Raw genomic sequence first — 17176 nt, 5'->3', positions numbered from 1 at the left:
ATGATCTGATGTTTAGTTTCCCACTCTTCTTCCCCTCAGCTGGAAGGAAAAGGACTTCCTCCAGTATGAAGTTCAGCAGAACCAGGACTCAAAGCAGACAGGCTCTTTCCAGAGCACTAACCTCTACCTCACCTTCTAAACAAAGTCATAGAAACACTAACAGGGTACCAAAGAGACTCCGATCCAAACCCGCCAAGCCTTCGCTCTCCAAGGTGCGGTTGCGAAGTAGATGCAGCAGGGGCAGAGGTTCGGAGCCCAAGGCGGCAGCATCGCTGGGGGCCCGAGGGGAGGTGCTGGGTACCACCGGGCCTGGTCGCCTGGGTCTCCGCGAGCAGAGGACGTTGTCGCTGTGTAAGGGGGGTGTGTCGGTGAAGAAGGAGAAGGATGCACAGGGACCAGTCCAGACAGCCCTGGGCCAGCGGGGGTGTCTGACCCGCCATGCGTCCAAGGAAAACAACACCCCAGCAGTCTGCGAGGGCAGCCAGAGCCAGCCTTGCACTTACAGGACTCGCAGGTCCACCAGGACCCTGGTAAAGGTCCAGGAGGCTATAGCCGGTTCAGCTGGGGTTAAACTGGAGCCTGGGGGGCTGGAGGGCCACAGCATCGTCCCTGGAGGGGTGGAGATTAAAACTGAGCCTGCTGACCTGGAGCAGTACCTGGGCCACGGGCTGGGCTCGGAGCTGGGTGGAGGTCTGGATGCTGGCTACACCAGCAGAGGGGTCTGTACCAGACGCAGCCAGCTCACCCAGCTCCGGGCCGAACGGACGATAAAGCGTGAGGACTCGTCATACGGCGAGCTGTTCACGCCGGTAGCGGTGGCCCCGGTGGCGGCCTCCCAACAACCCCATCACCACCACAGTACTGCCGACACGGCAGACTGCGACAAGATGCTGCTGGGCCTTTCTGTCCCAGAGCGCCACTGGGACTACAATGGGAGCAAGCCCCTCCGGAGGGATCGGGGGAAGGACAGGAACAGGGACAAGGGGAGGGAAAAAAGCAGTAGGCATAAAGGGAAGGGAGGTTACCGGAGCCACAGGGGGGACAGGGCGCAGAGCAAAGCGAAGAAGAAACAACGGATCACGCGCTACGATGCCCAGCTTATCCTGGAGAACAGCGGAGGGATCCCCAAACTGACGCTCCGCCGGCGCAGAGACAGCAGCAGCAGCAAGTCCAACGAGCCCAGCGAGCCAATCAGCACGCAGCAACAGGCTAGCAGCACCACGACTACACCGCAGCCTACCGCCCAACCCCCGGTCAACTCCTCTTCATCATCTTCCTCCTCTTCCTCCTCATCAACGTCCAAGATCAGCATCATGTTCAGGAAGGACCAGTCTCAGGACAGGGAGAACGGCAGTTCCTGCAGCTCCTACCACGTGTCCAAGCTGAACGGGTTTGGGCCTCCCGGACTCCACAGCACCAGCAGCTCCACCAAGCTGAAGATCCAGCTGAAGAGGGAGGACGACGGCCGGACCCAGACGCACACCGACAACAGCACCTTCAACAGAGGGGACACGGAGGGGTGCGGTCTGGGTGGTGGGGCCTTCGGCCTGGAAGCCAGGAACGGTGGGAGACACAGGATGCACAACGTTGTGGTAGATGAGTCTTCGTCTGAGGAGGAAGAGGAGGAGGAGGAGGATGACGACGATGACTACTTTGACGATGAGTTTGAGGACGATTTCATTCCACTCCCGCCGGCGAAACGGTTGCGTCTCATCGTGGGGAAAGACTCAATAGACATCGATATCTCGTCCCGGAGGAGAGAGGACCAGTCTCTGAGGCTAAACGCCTGATAAGCTCTCTGAATGGAGGTCAATTCTACATCCCAAATGTCAAACTGTTCCCTATGCAGTGCACTACTTTGTATGTGGCAAAAAGTAGTGCACTAGGTAGGGAATAGGGTGCCATTCGGGACTCAGTCCATCACTCCAACTTTACATGTACAGAAAACACTTGACTCACTAATCAACTGTCCTGTTGATGATGATTAAAGAAGTACAGTCATTTAAAAAAACTAAAAAGTTGCAACAAAAAAAACAAAGCGAATCAGAAGGAAGATGTTTGTATAAATGAAAGTGAATGCACTTCTGTCATTATTAATATTCATAATGAACATGAATATTGTAGAAGGTGTACAGTTATTATGGTGACTATCCTCTGTCCTATAGACAGACTTATTGAACTTTTATTTTACATTTTGTCTCACAGTACACAATTCTAAATTCTGTTGGCAAACCAGACTTTTTTTTGTTGTTGTTTTTATTTTGTATTTTTTGTTGTAAAACCCATATTATATGGGGATATGGGTCCAGTAACGTTCTGATAGGGATCAATCTGTTCAGTTGTAGAATAATGACAGGTTTCTATAACCGTTCAACTCATGAATGAACTCAGTCCCACCAACACACTGGAATCATAGTGGACTTCTATCAGCTGCTCATCAGAGTTGAGCTCGATTCCAATTCAGGAACAAACAGGAATTCTGAATTGGAATTGGAATTTCAGTTTGCTTCCTTGTCTGAATTGAAATGGAATTGAGCCCAACCGTGCTCCTCCTGTTCAAACAAAGTGGCTGTGTTTTGTTATTCTCTAAGAGAACGTTGACCCCGGCTGCAATATCCCAATGTGTTAAAGCTCACACAGTACTGTTTACAGCATGATGGGTAATGGGGCATTGACAAGCCAACAAATGGACCAATGTTTTGGTAGTTTTAAGCTTCATTTCTCATTTCTGGAGCCTCGGATGGTTTTGACTAGATCGTATACAGCTACGGACAGAATTGACTTCCTAGCAGGTTAGGATAATTAGGTTAAGGTTAGGAAAAGGGTTGGGGTTAGCTGAAACGCTAATATTCTACCCGACTCCAACGTGCAACTTTTTTTTTTACCGTTGCTGTATACCAGGGGTGTCAAACTCATTCCATGGATGGCCTAGTGTCTGCTGTTTTTTTCTGTTGTTCCTTTCAGTTAAGCCCTAGACAACCAGGTGAGGGGAGTTCCTTACTAATTGGTCACCTTGATTCATCAATCGAGTACAAGGGATGAGCGAAAACCTGCAGACACTCAGCCCTCCATAGAACACATGCTGCATACCGTCTAGCCACAAGTGGGTAGTTTAACGTTTTAAACACTAATCAGTGAAATACATGGCGTGTACGGATGTCTGTATGCTGTTTTTAAACACGCCATCAGGAAGTAACACAAAGAAGAGAAGAAGTCATGTACAGAAAGACTGAATCATGTTCTGGAAACGAGTTAAAACTCACTAGAGTATTAGTTGTTGTTTTTCTTAGATCCAATCATACATAGTGAACACATGACAACTTTATAGAATATTATCCCAACTAAATAGTCAGTCATTTTCAAAACAGTATTCGGTGCCTTACAAACAACTCTTGGGGTATCTGTTTAAGGCCTAGTTTTAAAAGATAAAAAATTAACAGAAGGTGAAGAACCGTAGGTAGTCCCTCGGTAACTGTAACTACGGGGTCCCTCGGTAACTGTAACTACGGGGTCCCTCGGTAACTGTAACTACGGGGTCCCTCGGAAACTAACTACGGGAACACTTTCTTGCCCCGCCCCCCAGTCTTTCTGTATAGTCTTTTTATTTGAGTTATTTTAGGGCTGGTTTCCCAGACATATTCAGACTAGCCTCGAACTACCAAGCTTTTTCAATAGAGATTCTCCATTGACCATGCTTTTTAGTCTTTAATCCTTGTCTGGGAAACTAGTCTTTTAGTGTGGAAGTACTGAACTGCCAAATTTAATCAAGGGATCAACTGAGATGATGTTAACCCCACTTTCTGTTGTCCTGTACTGTTCATATCACCAGCAAGCAGCTAATCACAGTTATAAGCCAGGGTTGTGTTCATTTAGGCACAAAAGGGGAGGGGGGGGGCTTCACTGAAATGAGAGGGGGCTTCCTGGACTTGTCCAATAAGAAATTGTCCCTTTTTTAAATTATATATATTTTTTCTGTTGCAAAACATTTTCTGTTGTGTGCCCTAATGAACACAACCCTGGCTCTACGTGTACCTCCCCCTGTATGGACGTCAGACACTCTCCATTCCGTACTGTTCCAGGTGTACTGTCTGTGTGGTCTTTGTTCAATAGCCAGCTGTTGACATTTCTGATTTGATGAAATAAAAAAAAAAAAGAAGAAGAAGAAATGTGAATAGTTTGCAGACATTTGAGTGTTGAGTGGGTTAGTGGGGAAAAACACTTCAAACAGAACTTTAAACCAGAGCAGTGCTTTTATGTCCAGTATGTAAAAATCACGTGAACACACCCTGTACTTTATTTAACAGTTTGGAATACTTGAAAACATAAAAAGTTTCTTTGTGAGAATAAACTATTTTTCTGTGGTTAATGTCTTGCTTCTAACATTGTTAGAATAAGGAATTATTCAGCATTTTATTATCATAATTTGTTTTAATCTGAAATGTTTCCAATACTTTAAGCCTACTGAGCGTGGAGCCTGGGTCTCGTTTTCACTAGGAACCAAACGGCAGGGATCTACCGGAATTTGTCCAATAAGAAACGTGTTTTCAGTTGCAAAATGTTTTTCCCTATGGTGTACACTAATGAATACTACCCCAAGTGAATGCACTTCCCAGCCAATCAATGAATATGATCAAACTACCAGGGAGAATGAAAACAATAGTAAGTAGGACTGTAGAAGTGGACCATCTAAGTTGCACGGTGTACCCTATCATACATAATAGGGGTCTTTTTGCAAGGGCGTTTTTTTAAAGTCTTGGACTAATGTACTTCTCACAAGGCTCTGTTGCCTGGATACAGCGGTTAAGCAGGAAGTTGTTTTATATGTATTGAGTCGGGATGTTTATCTGGTTTGACCTATTCCATTACAACAGCCCATTTCACAGCCCCTGGCAGGTTTTACATGACTAATGTATCAACTAAAATCAGGCAGAACATGGACTACCACCTCCTGGAACTGACCATGCCTTAGCTGGAACTCAAAACGGGCCCTAAATGAGTATTTCACAGCCCCTGCCTAAAAAAAAAAAGGACGTTTAAAAAACATTTGTACTTTTCTTTGCACTAACACTGGGACGTATGTTTCCTTACTAGCACATTTACATTACATTTACGTCATTTAGCAGACGCTCTTATCCAGAGCGACTTACAAATTGGTGCATTCACCTTATGATATCCAGTGGAACAACCACTTAACAATAGTACATCTATATATTTTTTGGGGGGGCGGGGGGTTAGAAGGATTGCTTTGTCCTATCCCAGGTATTCCTTAAAGAGGTGGGGTTTCAGGTGTCTCTGGAAGGTGGTGAGCACAAATGTAGCTGTTCGCTGCTTTTATTGAGGAAAAGTGTTTCACTTGCAATGACTGTGATATGTGGTAGCCTAGCCTAGCTTAATACACTGACTGTGATATGTGGTAGCTTAGCTTAGTTCAATACACTGACTGTGATATGTGGTAGCCTAGCCTAGCTTCATTTAATACACTGACTGTGATATGTGGTAGCCTAGCCTAGCTTCATTTAATACACTGACTGTGATATGTGGTAGCTTAGCTTAGTTCAATACACTGACTGTGATATGTGGTAGCCTAGCCTAGCTTCATTTAATACACTGACTGTGATATGTGGTAGCCTAGCTTAGTTCAATACACTGACTGATATGTGGTAGCCTAGCCTAGCTTCATTTAATACACTGACTGTAATATGTGGTAGCTTAGCCTAGCTTAATACACTGACTGTGATATGTGGTAGCCTAGCCTAGCTTAGTTTAATACACTGACTGTGATATGTGGTAGCCTAGCTTAGCTTAGTTCAGTACACTGACTGTGAGTCACTCTGGATAAGAACATTATACTAAAATGTTAATGTCCCGGAACAGAGAACATCTTAATCCGAAACTGCCAAAACTGGACCTGTCAATCAGTCTGCCTTTTTGATCCTGTATTTCTAATGTACAGGCTGTGACTGACAGCTGAAATACAATGGACTGTCAGAATGGTGAGGATTCAGCAGGAAAGGACAACTCTACCAAGCGGAGGGAGCTGTCTCTGTCTTTACCACAGTTTGCATCCTCCTATAATCAACCTGTGTAACAGAAGGGGGAATTTCACCTTTAAGACTTCTCAATAATCTGATGCATGTTTTCACTTATGATGGCACTTAATTGACCTACTGATTGACCTTAGTTGACCTACTGATTGACCTTAATTGATTGTGTGTGTGTGTGTTGTGACCATTTGAGATTTGCTGTGCTGAATTGTGTGAACATTGTTAACCACCCTCCTCAGACTGGAGCTTCTCCTGGCAGTTCACACCCTGTTTATAAATCTGGGGATCCCTGTTCTGCCTGCAGCCCCTCTGTTAGGGCTGCACGGGGAGACGGAGATGATGGTGGGAAGTTTGGGGTTAACTGGGTTCAAATCTTCCTCGAAGTCAGAAAAATGACATGGGACATTCCAAAATGGGGGATTTTTCCAAGGGAAAAAAGTAATTATTGGTATTTTTTAACATGGTTTAGTTAGAGTGTAGATTAAACTGTTACATTGAGTGTTTTATCAAAATGTACATACAGTTACAAGGCCATGAAAGGCACTTAGCCCTCTCTCCTAGAGACAGACACATGTACTTAGCCCTCTCTCCTAGAGACAGACACATGTACTTAGCCCTCTCTCCTAGAGACAGACAGACACATGTACTTAGCCCTCTCTCCTAGAGACAGACACATGTACTTAGCCCTCTCTCCTAGAGACAGACACATGTACTTAGCCCTCTCTCCTAGAGACAGACAGCCACATGTACTTAGCCCTCTCTCCAAGAGACAGACAGACACATGTACTTAGCCCTCTCTCCTAGAGACAGACAGACACATCCCCAAACTCCCACTGCACTCAGACTTCCCTCCCTGTCTCTTAACCCTCCCTCCCTGTCTCTTAACCCTCCCTCCCTGTCTCTTAACCTTCCCTCCCTGTCTCTTAACCCTCCCTCTCTGTCTCTTAACCCTCCCTCTCTGTCTCTTAACCTTCCATCCCTGTCTCTTAACCTTCCCTCCCTGTCTCTTAACCCTCCCTCTCTGTCTCTTAACCTTCCATCCCTGTCTCTTAACCCTCCCTCCCTGTCTCTTAACCCTCCCTCCCTGTCTCTTAACCTTCCCTCCCTGTCTCTTAACCCTCCCTCTCTGTCTCTTAACCTTCCATCCCTGTCTCTTAACCTTCCCTCCCTGTCTCTTAACCCTCCCTCTCTGTCTCTTAACCTTCCATCCCTGTCTCTTAACCCTCCCTCCCTGTCTCTTAACCCTCCCTCCCTGTCTCTTAACCTTCCCTCCCTGTCTCTTAACCCTCCCTCTCTGTCTCTTAACCTTCCATCCCTGTCTCTTAACCTTCCATCCCTGTCTCTTAACCCTCCCTCTCTGTCTCTTAACCCTCCCTCTCTGTCTCTTAACCCTCCCTCCCTGTCTCTTAACCCTCCCTCCCAGTCTCTTAACCCTCCCTCCCAGTCTCTTAACCCTCCCTCCCAGTGTCTTAACCCTCCATCCCAGTCTCTTAACCCTCCCTCCCAGTCTCTTAACCCTCCCTCTGTCTCTTAACCCTCCCTCCCAGTCTCTTAACCCTCCCTCCCAGTCTCTTAACCCTCCCTCCCTGTCTCTTAACCCTCTCTCTGTCTCTTAGCCCTCCCTCCCTGTCTCTTAACCTTCCCTCCCTCCCTGTCTCTTAACCTTCCCTCCCTCCCTCCCTGTCTCTTAACCCTCCCTCCCTGTCTCTTAACCCTCCCTCCCAGTCTCTTAACCCTCCCTCTGTCTCTTAACCCTCCCTCCCAGTCTCTTAACCCTCCCTCCCTGTCTCTTAACCCTCCCTCTGTCTCTTAACCCTCCCTCCCAGTCTCTTAACCCTCCCTCCCTGTCTCTTAACCCTCCCTCTGTCTCTTAACCCTCCCTCCCTGTCTCTTAACCCTCCCTCTGTCTCTTAACCCTCCCTCCTTGTCTCTTAACCTTCCATCCCAGTCTCTTAACCCTCCCTCTGTCTCTTAACCCTCCCTCCCTGTCTCTTAACCTTCCCTCCCTCCCTGTCTCTTAACCTTCCCTCCCTGTCTCTTAACCCTCCCTCCCAGTCTCTTAGCCCTCCCTCCCTGTCTCTTAACCTTCCATCCCTTTCTCCCTGTCTCTTAACCCTCCCTCCCTGTCTCTTAACCTTCCCTCCCTCCCTCCCTGTCTCTTAACCTTCCCTCCCTCCCTGTCTCTTAACCTTCCCTCCCTCCCTCCCTGTCTCTTAACCTTCCCTCCCTCCCTCCCTGTCTCTTAACCCTCCCTCCCTGTCTCTTAACCCTCCCTCCCTGTCTCTTAACCTTCCCTCCCTGTATCTTAACCTTCCCTCCCTGTATCTTAACCCTCCCTCCCTGTCTCTTAACCCTCCCTCTCTGTCTCTTAACCCTCCCTCCCTGTCTCTTAACCTTCCCTCCTTGCCCATCAACCTTCCCTCCCTGTCTCTTAACCCTCCCTCCCTGTCTCTTAACCCTCCCTCCCTGTCTCTTAACCCTCCCTCCCTGTCTCTTAACCTTCCCTCCCTGTATCTTAACCTTCCCTCCCTGTATCTTAACCCTCCCTCCCTGTCTCTTAACCTTCCCTCCCTGTCTCTTAACCTTCCATCCCTGTCTCTTAACCTTCCATCCTTGTCTCTTAACCTTCCATCCTTGTCTCTTAACCTTCCATCCTTGTCTCTTAACCCTCCCTCCCTCCCTGTCTCTTAACCCTCCCTCCCTGTCTCTTAACCCTCCCTCCCTCCCTCCTTGTCTCTTAACCCTCCCTCCCTCCTTGTCTCTTAACCCTCCCTCCCTCCCTCCTTGTCTCTTAACCCTCCCTCCCTCCCTCCTTGTCTCTTAACCCTCCCTCCCTCCCTCCTTGTCTCTTAACCCTCCCTCCCTCCCTCCTTGTCTCTTAACCCTCCCTCCCTCCTTGTCTCTTAACCCTCCCTCCCTCCTTGTCTCTTAACCCTCCCTGATATCAGAACCATCCGTCCAGACAAGGATCTACTCAGAGAACTACTCCCTGGCCATCCCATCTTCTGACACTCAACGACACAGAGAACTACTCCCTGGCCATCCCATCTTCTGACACTCAACGACACAGAGAACTACTCCCTGGTCATCCCATCTTCTGACACTCAACGACACAGAGAACTACTCCCTGGCCATCCCATCTTCTGACACTCAACGACACAGAGAACTACTCCCTGGTCATCCCATCTTCTGACACTCAATTATACAGAGAACTACTCCCTGGTCATCCCATCTTCTGACACTCAACGACACAGAGAACTACTCCCTGGCCATCCCATCTTCTGACACTCAACTATACAGAGAACTACTCCCTGGTCATCCCATCTTCTGACACTCAATTATACAGAGAACTACTCCCTGGCCATCCCATCTTCTGACACTCAACTATACAGATAACTACTCCCTGGCCATCCCATCTTCTGACACTCAATTATACAGAGAACTACTCCCTGGCCATCCCATCTTCTGACACTCAATTATACAGAGAACTACTCCCTGGCCATCCCATCTTCTGACACTCAACTATACAGAGAACTACTCCCTGGCCATCCCATCTTCTGACACTCAACGACACAGAGAACTACTCCCTGGTCATCCCATCTTCTGACACTCAACGACACAGAGAACTACTCCCTGGCCATCCCATCTTCTGACACTCAACGACACAGAGAACTACTCCCTGGCCATCCCATCTTCTGACACTCAATTATACAGAGAACTACTCCCTGGCCATCCCATCTTCTGACACTCAACGACACAGAGAACTACTCCCTGGCCATCCCATCTTCTGACACTCAACGACACAGAGAACTACTCCCTGGTCATCCCATCTTCTGACACTCAATTATACAGAGAACTACTCCCTGGCCATCCCATCTTCTGACACTCAACGACACAGAGAACTACTCCCTGGTCATCCCATCTTCTGACACTCAATTATACAGAGAACTACTCCCTGGCCATCCCATCTTCTGACACTCAACGACACAGAGAACTACTCCCTGGCCATCCCATCTTCTGACACTCAACGACACAGAGAACTACTCCCTGGCCATCCCATCTTCTGACACTCAACGACACAGAGAACTACTGTGCCGGTGGAAGTACAGTAAAATAATGGCACAAGACTTATAAGCATATCTTGTCAGCCTACAGCCTATGGCATGGAGTATAGCCAGGTAACATACAGAAGGCCAACTCATATTCTGTTCTTCTGAAATACATTCTCTTCATATCATAATGTTCCTTTAGACCTGACTAAAATAAATCATGGATTTATTGTGATGGTGTGTATTTATTCTACTTTTTTAAATGTAGATGTTCCATAGGGGTGAATCAGTGGCTTGAATGCATGGAGGCCTGGAGATGCTAAACGTGTTTATTTTAATGAATGGTAAATGATTTACCGTGAGAGGGGCATGACAATAACCGGCTGACAAAATGTCATGACTGCCCACAGCCACAACTCTACACTGCCATTTCCCACCTGGACAAAAGGAACACCTATGTGAGAATGCTGTTCATTGACTACAGCTCAGCGTTTAACACCTTAGTACCCTGCAAGCTCATCACTAAGCTAAGGACCCTGGGGACTGAACACCTCCCTCTAAGGACCCTGAGGACTGAACACCTCCCTCTAAGGACCCTGAGGACTGAACACCTCCCTCTAAGGACCCTGGGGACTGAACACCTCCCTCTAAGGACCCTGGGACTGAACACCTCCCTCTAAGGACCCTGAGGACTGAACACCTCCCTCTAAGGACCCTGGGGACTGAACACCTCCCTCTAAGGACCCTGAGGACTGAACACCTCCCTCTAAGGACCCTGGGGACTGAACACCTCCCTCTAAGGACCCTGAGGACTGAACACCTCCCTCTAAGGACCCTGGGACTGAACACCTCCCTCTAAGGACCCTGAGGACTGAACACCTCCCTCTAAGGACCCTGGGGACTGAACACCTCCCTCTAAGGACCCTGGGGACTGAACACCTCCCTCTAAGGACCCTGGGACTGAACACCTCCCTCTAAGGACCCTGGGACTGAACACCTCCCTCTAAGGACCCTGGGGACTGAACACCTCCCTCTAAGGACCCTGGGGACTGAACACCTCCCTCTAAGGACCCTGGGGACTGAACACCTCCCTCTAAGGACCCTGGGACTGAACACCTCCCTCTGCAACTGGATTCTGGACTTCTTGAGGGGCCGCCCCCCCAGGCTGGTCTTCCACCGGCTCTATGCACACACTCACACACACTACACTGGCACTCACACATACTACACTGACACTCCAACACACACACACACACACACACTACATACGCTCATTTACACAAAACACACACACATGTATTTTGACGCCACACACAAACACACTCTTTCACACTCTTCACGCTGCAGCTACTCTGTTTATTATGTATCCTGATTGCCTAGTCCCTTTAACCGCTACCTACAGTACACTCACCGACCAGTTTATTAGGTACACCCCCCCCCCCACCCCCCCCCCCCCCCCCCCACACACACACACACACAGAGGGTGAGTCACGTGGCTGTGGCTTGCTATATGAAGCAGGCAGACAGGCATCGAGGTATTCAGTTACTGTTTTGATTGAACATTAAAATGGACAAAAGGAGCGATTCTGAGTGTGGTATGATCGTCGGTGCCAGGCGTGACGGATTCAGTGTCTCAGAAACATCCGCCTTCCTGGGCTTTTCACGCACGACAGTTTCCAGGGTTTTACCCAGAATGGTGAGCAACAAACCAAAAGCATCCAGTCAGCAGCAGTCCTGTGGGTGAAAACAGCTCGTTGATGAGAGAGGTGGAAGGAGAATGGCAGGAATTGTACAAGCTGACAGGCGAGCCACAAACAGACAAACAACGGCGTAGTACACAGAGTGATGTGTAGAATGACGTCTCGGTACGCACAACTTGTCGATCCTCGTCAGGGATTGGCTATTGCAGCAGGCAACCACACCGGGTTCCTATCAGCTAAAAACAAGAAGAAGAAGAAGCGGCTCCAGTGGGAATTCCAACGCTGGATAAATGAGAAGTGAAAAATCATTGCCTGGAACATGACAGCGATGAAGTCTACACCTGTTGTATTCGGAGCATGTGACAAATCACATTTTAACATCTATGGGTTTAAAACAGCAACTCATATTTTCCATACAGATGACCCAATGGGGTTGCTTCCCAAATGGCACCCTATTCCCTATGTAGTGCACTGCTTCTGGTCTAAAGTAGTGCACTATATAGGGAATAGGACTCTGGTCTATATTAGTACCACTATATAGGGAATAGGGCCCTGGTCTATAGTAGTACCACTATATAGGGAATAGGGCTCTGGTCTATAGTAGTACCACTATATAGGGAATAGGGCTCTGGTCTATAGTAGTACCACTATATAGGGAATAGGGCTCTGGTCTATAGTAGTACCACTATATAGGGAATAGGGCTCTGGTCTATAGTAGTACCACTATATAGGGAATAGGGCTCTGGTCTATAGTAGTACCACTATATAGGGAATAGGGCTCTGGTCTATAGTAGTGCACTATATAGGGAATAGGACTCTGGTCTATATTAGTACCACTATATAGGGAATAGGGCCCTGGTCTATAGTAGTACCACTATATAGGGAATAGGGCTCTGGTCTATAGTAGTACCACTATATAGGGAATAGGGCTCTGGTCTATAGTAGTACCACTATATAGGGAATAGGGCTCTGGTCTATAGTAGTACTACTATATAGGGAATAGGGCTCTGGTCTATAGTAGTACCACTATATAGGGAATAGGGCTCTGGTCTATAGTAGTACCACTATATAGGGAATAGGGCTCTGGTCTATAGTAGTACCACTATATAGGGAATAGGGCTCTGGTCTATAGTAGTACCACTATATAGGGAATAGGGCCCTGGTCTATAGTAGTACCACTATATAGGGAATAGGGCTCTGGTCTATAGTAGTACCACTATATAGGGAATAGGGCTCTAGGGACGATAAAGTCCTGTTAGGCCCTCCCTCGTCTCCAACGCCTCTAGGGACGATAAAGTCCTGTTAGGCCCTCCCTCGTCTCCAACGCCTCTAGGGACGATAAAGTCCTGTTAGGCCCTCCCTCGTCTCCAACGCCTCTAGGGACGATAAAGTCCTGTTAGGACCTCCCTCGTTTCCAACGCCTCTAGGGACGATAAAGTCCTGTTAGGACCTCCCTCGTCTCCAACGCCTCTAGGGACGATAAAGTCCTGTTAGGACCTCCCTCGTCTCCAACGCCTCTAGGGACGATAAAGTCCTGTTAGGACCTCCCTCGTCTCCAACGCCTCTAGGGACGATAAAGTCCTGTTAGGCCCTCCCTCGTCTCCAACGCCTCTAGGGACGATAAAGTCCTGTTAGGCCCTCCCTCGTCTCCCCTTGGGCAAATTAGATCATGACCATGTCTCCTGCTTCCTGTCTACAAGCAAAAGCTCAAACAGGAAGTACCTGTGACATGTTCTGTAGAGAAATGGTCCTCTGAAATGGAGGTTACGCTACAGGACTGCTTTGCTAGAGCTGACTGAAATATGGTCTGTGACTTTGCCAATAGCGTTGACGAGCTAACCTCCATCACTGGCTTCATTAGGATATGCATCCCCGACGTTGTCCCCAAAGTCAAGGTTTGCTGTTTCCCCAGTCAAAAGCTTTGCATTAACACAGAGGTTTGCGCTAAAAGCTAAAGGGACAAGGCTAATGCACACAGGGCTATCGCAGCCAACCCAGAGGCTACGGCTGAAGATACGAACAGGTACAACAAGTCCTGCTACGTCCTCCGCAGAGCCATCAAACAAGCAAAAGGACAGTATAGGAACAAGGGTGGAATCCTATTATACAGGCTCTGATGCTCGACGCATGTGGCAGGGGCTACAGTCCTTTACGGATTTCAAAGGAAGACCCAGCCGTAATCTTACAAAATGCTTCTCTACCAGACTAATTTTATGCACACTTTGACAAAAAACACAGAACCGTGCATGAGGGCCTCCCCGGCGCCGACCCGGGGGACTGGGTGATCTCACTCTCAGAGGCTGACGTGTCCTAAGTCTTTAATCAGGTCAACACTCACGAGGCCGCGAGGCCGGACGGTATCCTAGGGCGCGTTTTCAGAGCATGAGAAGAAAACAGCTGGCAGGCATATTCATGTTCATTTTCAACCTGTCCTTGTCCCAGTCTGTAATCCCCACATCCTCAAGCTGATCACCCTCATTCCTGTTCCCAAGAGCTCTTAAGGCTTCCTGCCACAATGACTACAGCCCTGTAGCACTCACAATCTGTAATCAGGAAGTGCTTTGAAAGCCTGGTTATGGCACACATCAACTCCATCATCCCAGATACTCTAGACCCACTCCAATTTGCATACCGCCCCAACAGATTCATAGACGATACAATCTCAGTTGCAACTCCACACTGCCCTTCACCCACCTAGATAAGAGGAACACCTATGTGAGAATGTTGTTCATTGACTACAGCTCAGCGTTCAATACCATAGTCCCCTCCAAGCTCATCACCAAGCTTGGGACCCTGGGACCATGATTCCATATGTGTTATTTCATAGTTTTGATGTCTTCACCATTATTCTACAATGTACAAATAAAGAAAAACCCTGAGTAGGTGTTCTAAAACTGTTGACCGGTAGTGTAAATCAAATATTATATCTATATATCTATTGTATGTATTGTCTATATCTATATTGTAAATTATATCTATTGTCTATATATATTGTATATATTATCTGTATTGTAAATTATATCTATTGTCTATATCTATTGTATATATTGTCTATATTTATATTGTAAATTATATCTATTGTCTATATCTATCGTATATATTATCTGTATTGTAAATTATATCTATTGTCTATATCTATTGTATATATTGTCTATATCTATCTATTGTATATATTGTCTATATCTGTATCGTAAATTATATCTATTGTCCATCTATTGTATATATTGTCTATGTCTATTATATCTATTGTCTATATCTATATCGTATATTATCGCTATTGTCTATATTGTATCTATTATATATATATATATATATTGTCTATCTATATCGCATATTTTATCTATTGTCTATATTGTATATTATATCTATGGTATCTATTATATATATTTCTACCTTCCCTTCATTACCCTTTCTCACTCATACTCAACATCAATTTTCCCCCACGAGCTATTTTATTTATTTATTTATTTATTTATTTAACCTCTATTTAACTAGGCAAGTCAGTTAAGAACAAATTCTTATTTACAATGACAGCCTACCAAAAGGCAAAAGGCCTCCTGCGGGGATGGGGGCTGGGATTAAAAATACATTAAATAAAAATATAGGACAAAACACACATCACGACAAGAGAGACACCACAACACTACATAAAGAGAGACCTAAGACAACAATATAGCATGGCAGCAACACATGACACCACAGCATGTTAGCAACACAAAACATGGTACAAACATTGTTGGGCACAGACAACAGCACAAAGGGCAAGAAGGTAGAGACAACAATACATCACGCAAAGCAGCCATAACTGTCAGTAAGAGTGTCCATGATTGGAGTCTTTGAATTGAAGAGATTGAGATATAACTGTCCAGTTTGAGTGTTTGTTGCAGCTCTTTCCTGTCGCTAGCAGCAGCGAACTGAAAAAAACGAGCTGTAATATTTTATAGGATAATCATAGCAAGGTTAAAAGTATATTTTTGTGTAAAGTAAGCTCTATATATTGCATATTCCTGTACTATTATTTCTGTATTATAACTGTATATATTCAGATTAAAAACTAAAATGGACTACATGGATTCATGAAATATATGGCATTAATTCAACCTGTCAATCAATAATTATTCGAAGGCGTTGTGTAGTCCACGGATTACGGTACATCCCTTTGCGCGGGGAATCCTCTAGTCATACCTTTACGGTAAATGTGTTGGATTCTGTTGGGGACTGTAGTCAGCGTGATGTTTTGCGAGAGACACACTGCCTTGGATTTTTAAACAATTCTAAGGAAAGTTCATTGTCAACAAGGTAAGGCGCTCGAAAAACAACTACGTTTACAACTTTTTTTAAATAGAGTAGGTGTTCGTGGTGTTATTGTGGGTACGTTATTTTATAAAACATTACAACGTTTCATTTATAGACACGACTGACGATTTATGTAAACAATGTTGTATTTTTGCACACATGACTTAACTTTCATACAGACTGGCCGACATGGGCTAAATGATTGCATTTACGCATTGAACAACTTGTAAATATATATCAAATCCTCCTAAATATGACAGAGAAAATATATTTGTTATGTTTTCATTGATTTCAACATGTTATTTAGCTTTTCATCCGCATTTGGCTGTTGTCCCCCATGTGTAGGAGACAGTACACGCTACAGTACACTTGTTTTCTGTTGCCCTGTAATTGTATGGCAAATTCTTACTATGGAGAAAGAAGCGTCCACTCTTTACTACACCAGACTACGCAGCCTGAATTGTTCTCTTTCCCACTTGTCTTAGAACATGCAGGAGGCAGATAGCTCTGGGTTAATGTGGTATGTCCTCCTTGTGATCCTCTTCCCCCTTGTGATCCTCTTCCCCCTTGTCGTCCTCCTCCTCCTTGTCGTCCTCCTCTCATCCACATCCAATGATGTTGGACAGCTGCCTATCACATAATATCATGTACATTAACCAAGCATCCGCACTTTTCTTTACATTTTCTCCTAAAATGACATACCCAAATCTCACTACCTGTAGCTCAGGACCTGAAACAAGGATATGCATATTATTGATACCATTTGAAAGGAAACACTTAGACGTTTGTGTAAATGTGAAATTAATGTAGTAGAATATAACACAATAGATCTGGTGAAAGATAATACAAAGAAAAAAAACATGATTTTTTTTCTATTTTTTTGTACCATCATCTTTGAAATGCAAGAGAAAGGCCATAATGTATTATTCCAGCCCAGGCGCGATTTAGACTTTGGCCACTAGATAGCAGCAGTGTATGTGCAACGTTTTAGACTGATCCAATGAACTATTGCATGTATGTTCAAAATGTCTGCTGTTCAGGTATGACAAGAGGATTTCGCGCGCAAAAGTATGTACCGTAATCCGTG

At 46.0% G+C, this 17176-nt stretch overlaps 2 protein-coding genes across 6 annotated transcripts in view; both read left to right on the top strand.

Moving 5' to 3' along the window:
• Positions 1–4361, top strand: part of LOC115203585 (histone-lysine N-methyltransferase KMT5B) — a 34880-nt gene extending 30519 nt beyond the window's left edge. For all 4 annotated transcript variants that reach the window (XM_029768376.1, XM_029768374.1, XM_029768377.1 and 1 more), the window contains one exon: positions 40–4361. In XM_029768376.1, coding sequence (XP_029624236.1) covers positions 40–1790 — 1751 coding nt within the window. In that variant the 3' untranslated portion in view covers positions 1791–4361. The remainder of the gene's footprint in view (positions 1–39) is intronic.
• An 11631-nt stretch (positions 4362–15992) lies between these two features.
• LOC115203584 (tumor protein p53-inducible protein 11) overlaps positions 15993–17176 on the top strand; it is a 73750-nt gene continuing 72566 nt past the window's right edge. For both annotated transcript variants that reach the window (XR_003880209.1, XM_029768373.1), the window contains exon 1: positions 15993–16092. The gene's annotated coding sequence lies outside the window, so the exon portion shown is untranslated. The remainder of the gene's footprint in view (positions 16093–17176) is intronic.

The sequence above is a fragment of the Salmo trutta genome, chromosome 12 (genome assembly GCF_901001165.1).
Source record: "Salmo trutta chromosome 12, fSalTru1.1, whole genome shotgun sequence".
Classification (NCBI taxonomy): domain Eukaryota; kingdom Metazoa; phylum Chordata; class Actinopteri; order Salmoniformes; family Salmonidae; genus Salmo; species Salmo trutta.
The sequence above is the reverse complement of the archived record's forward strand: the minus strand, read 5'-3'. Positions and strand labels throughout refer to the sequence as shown.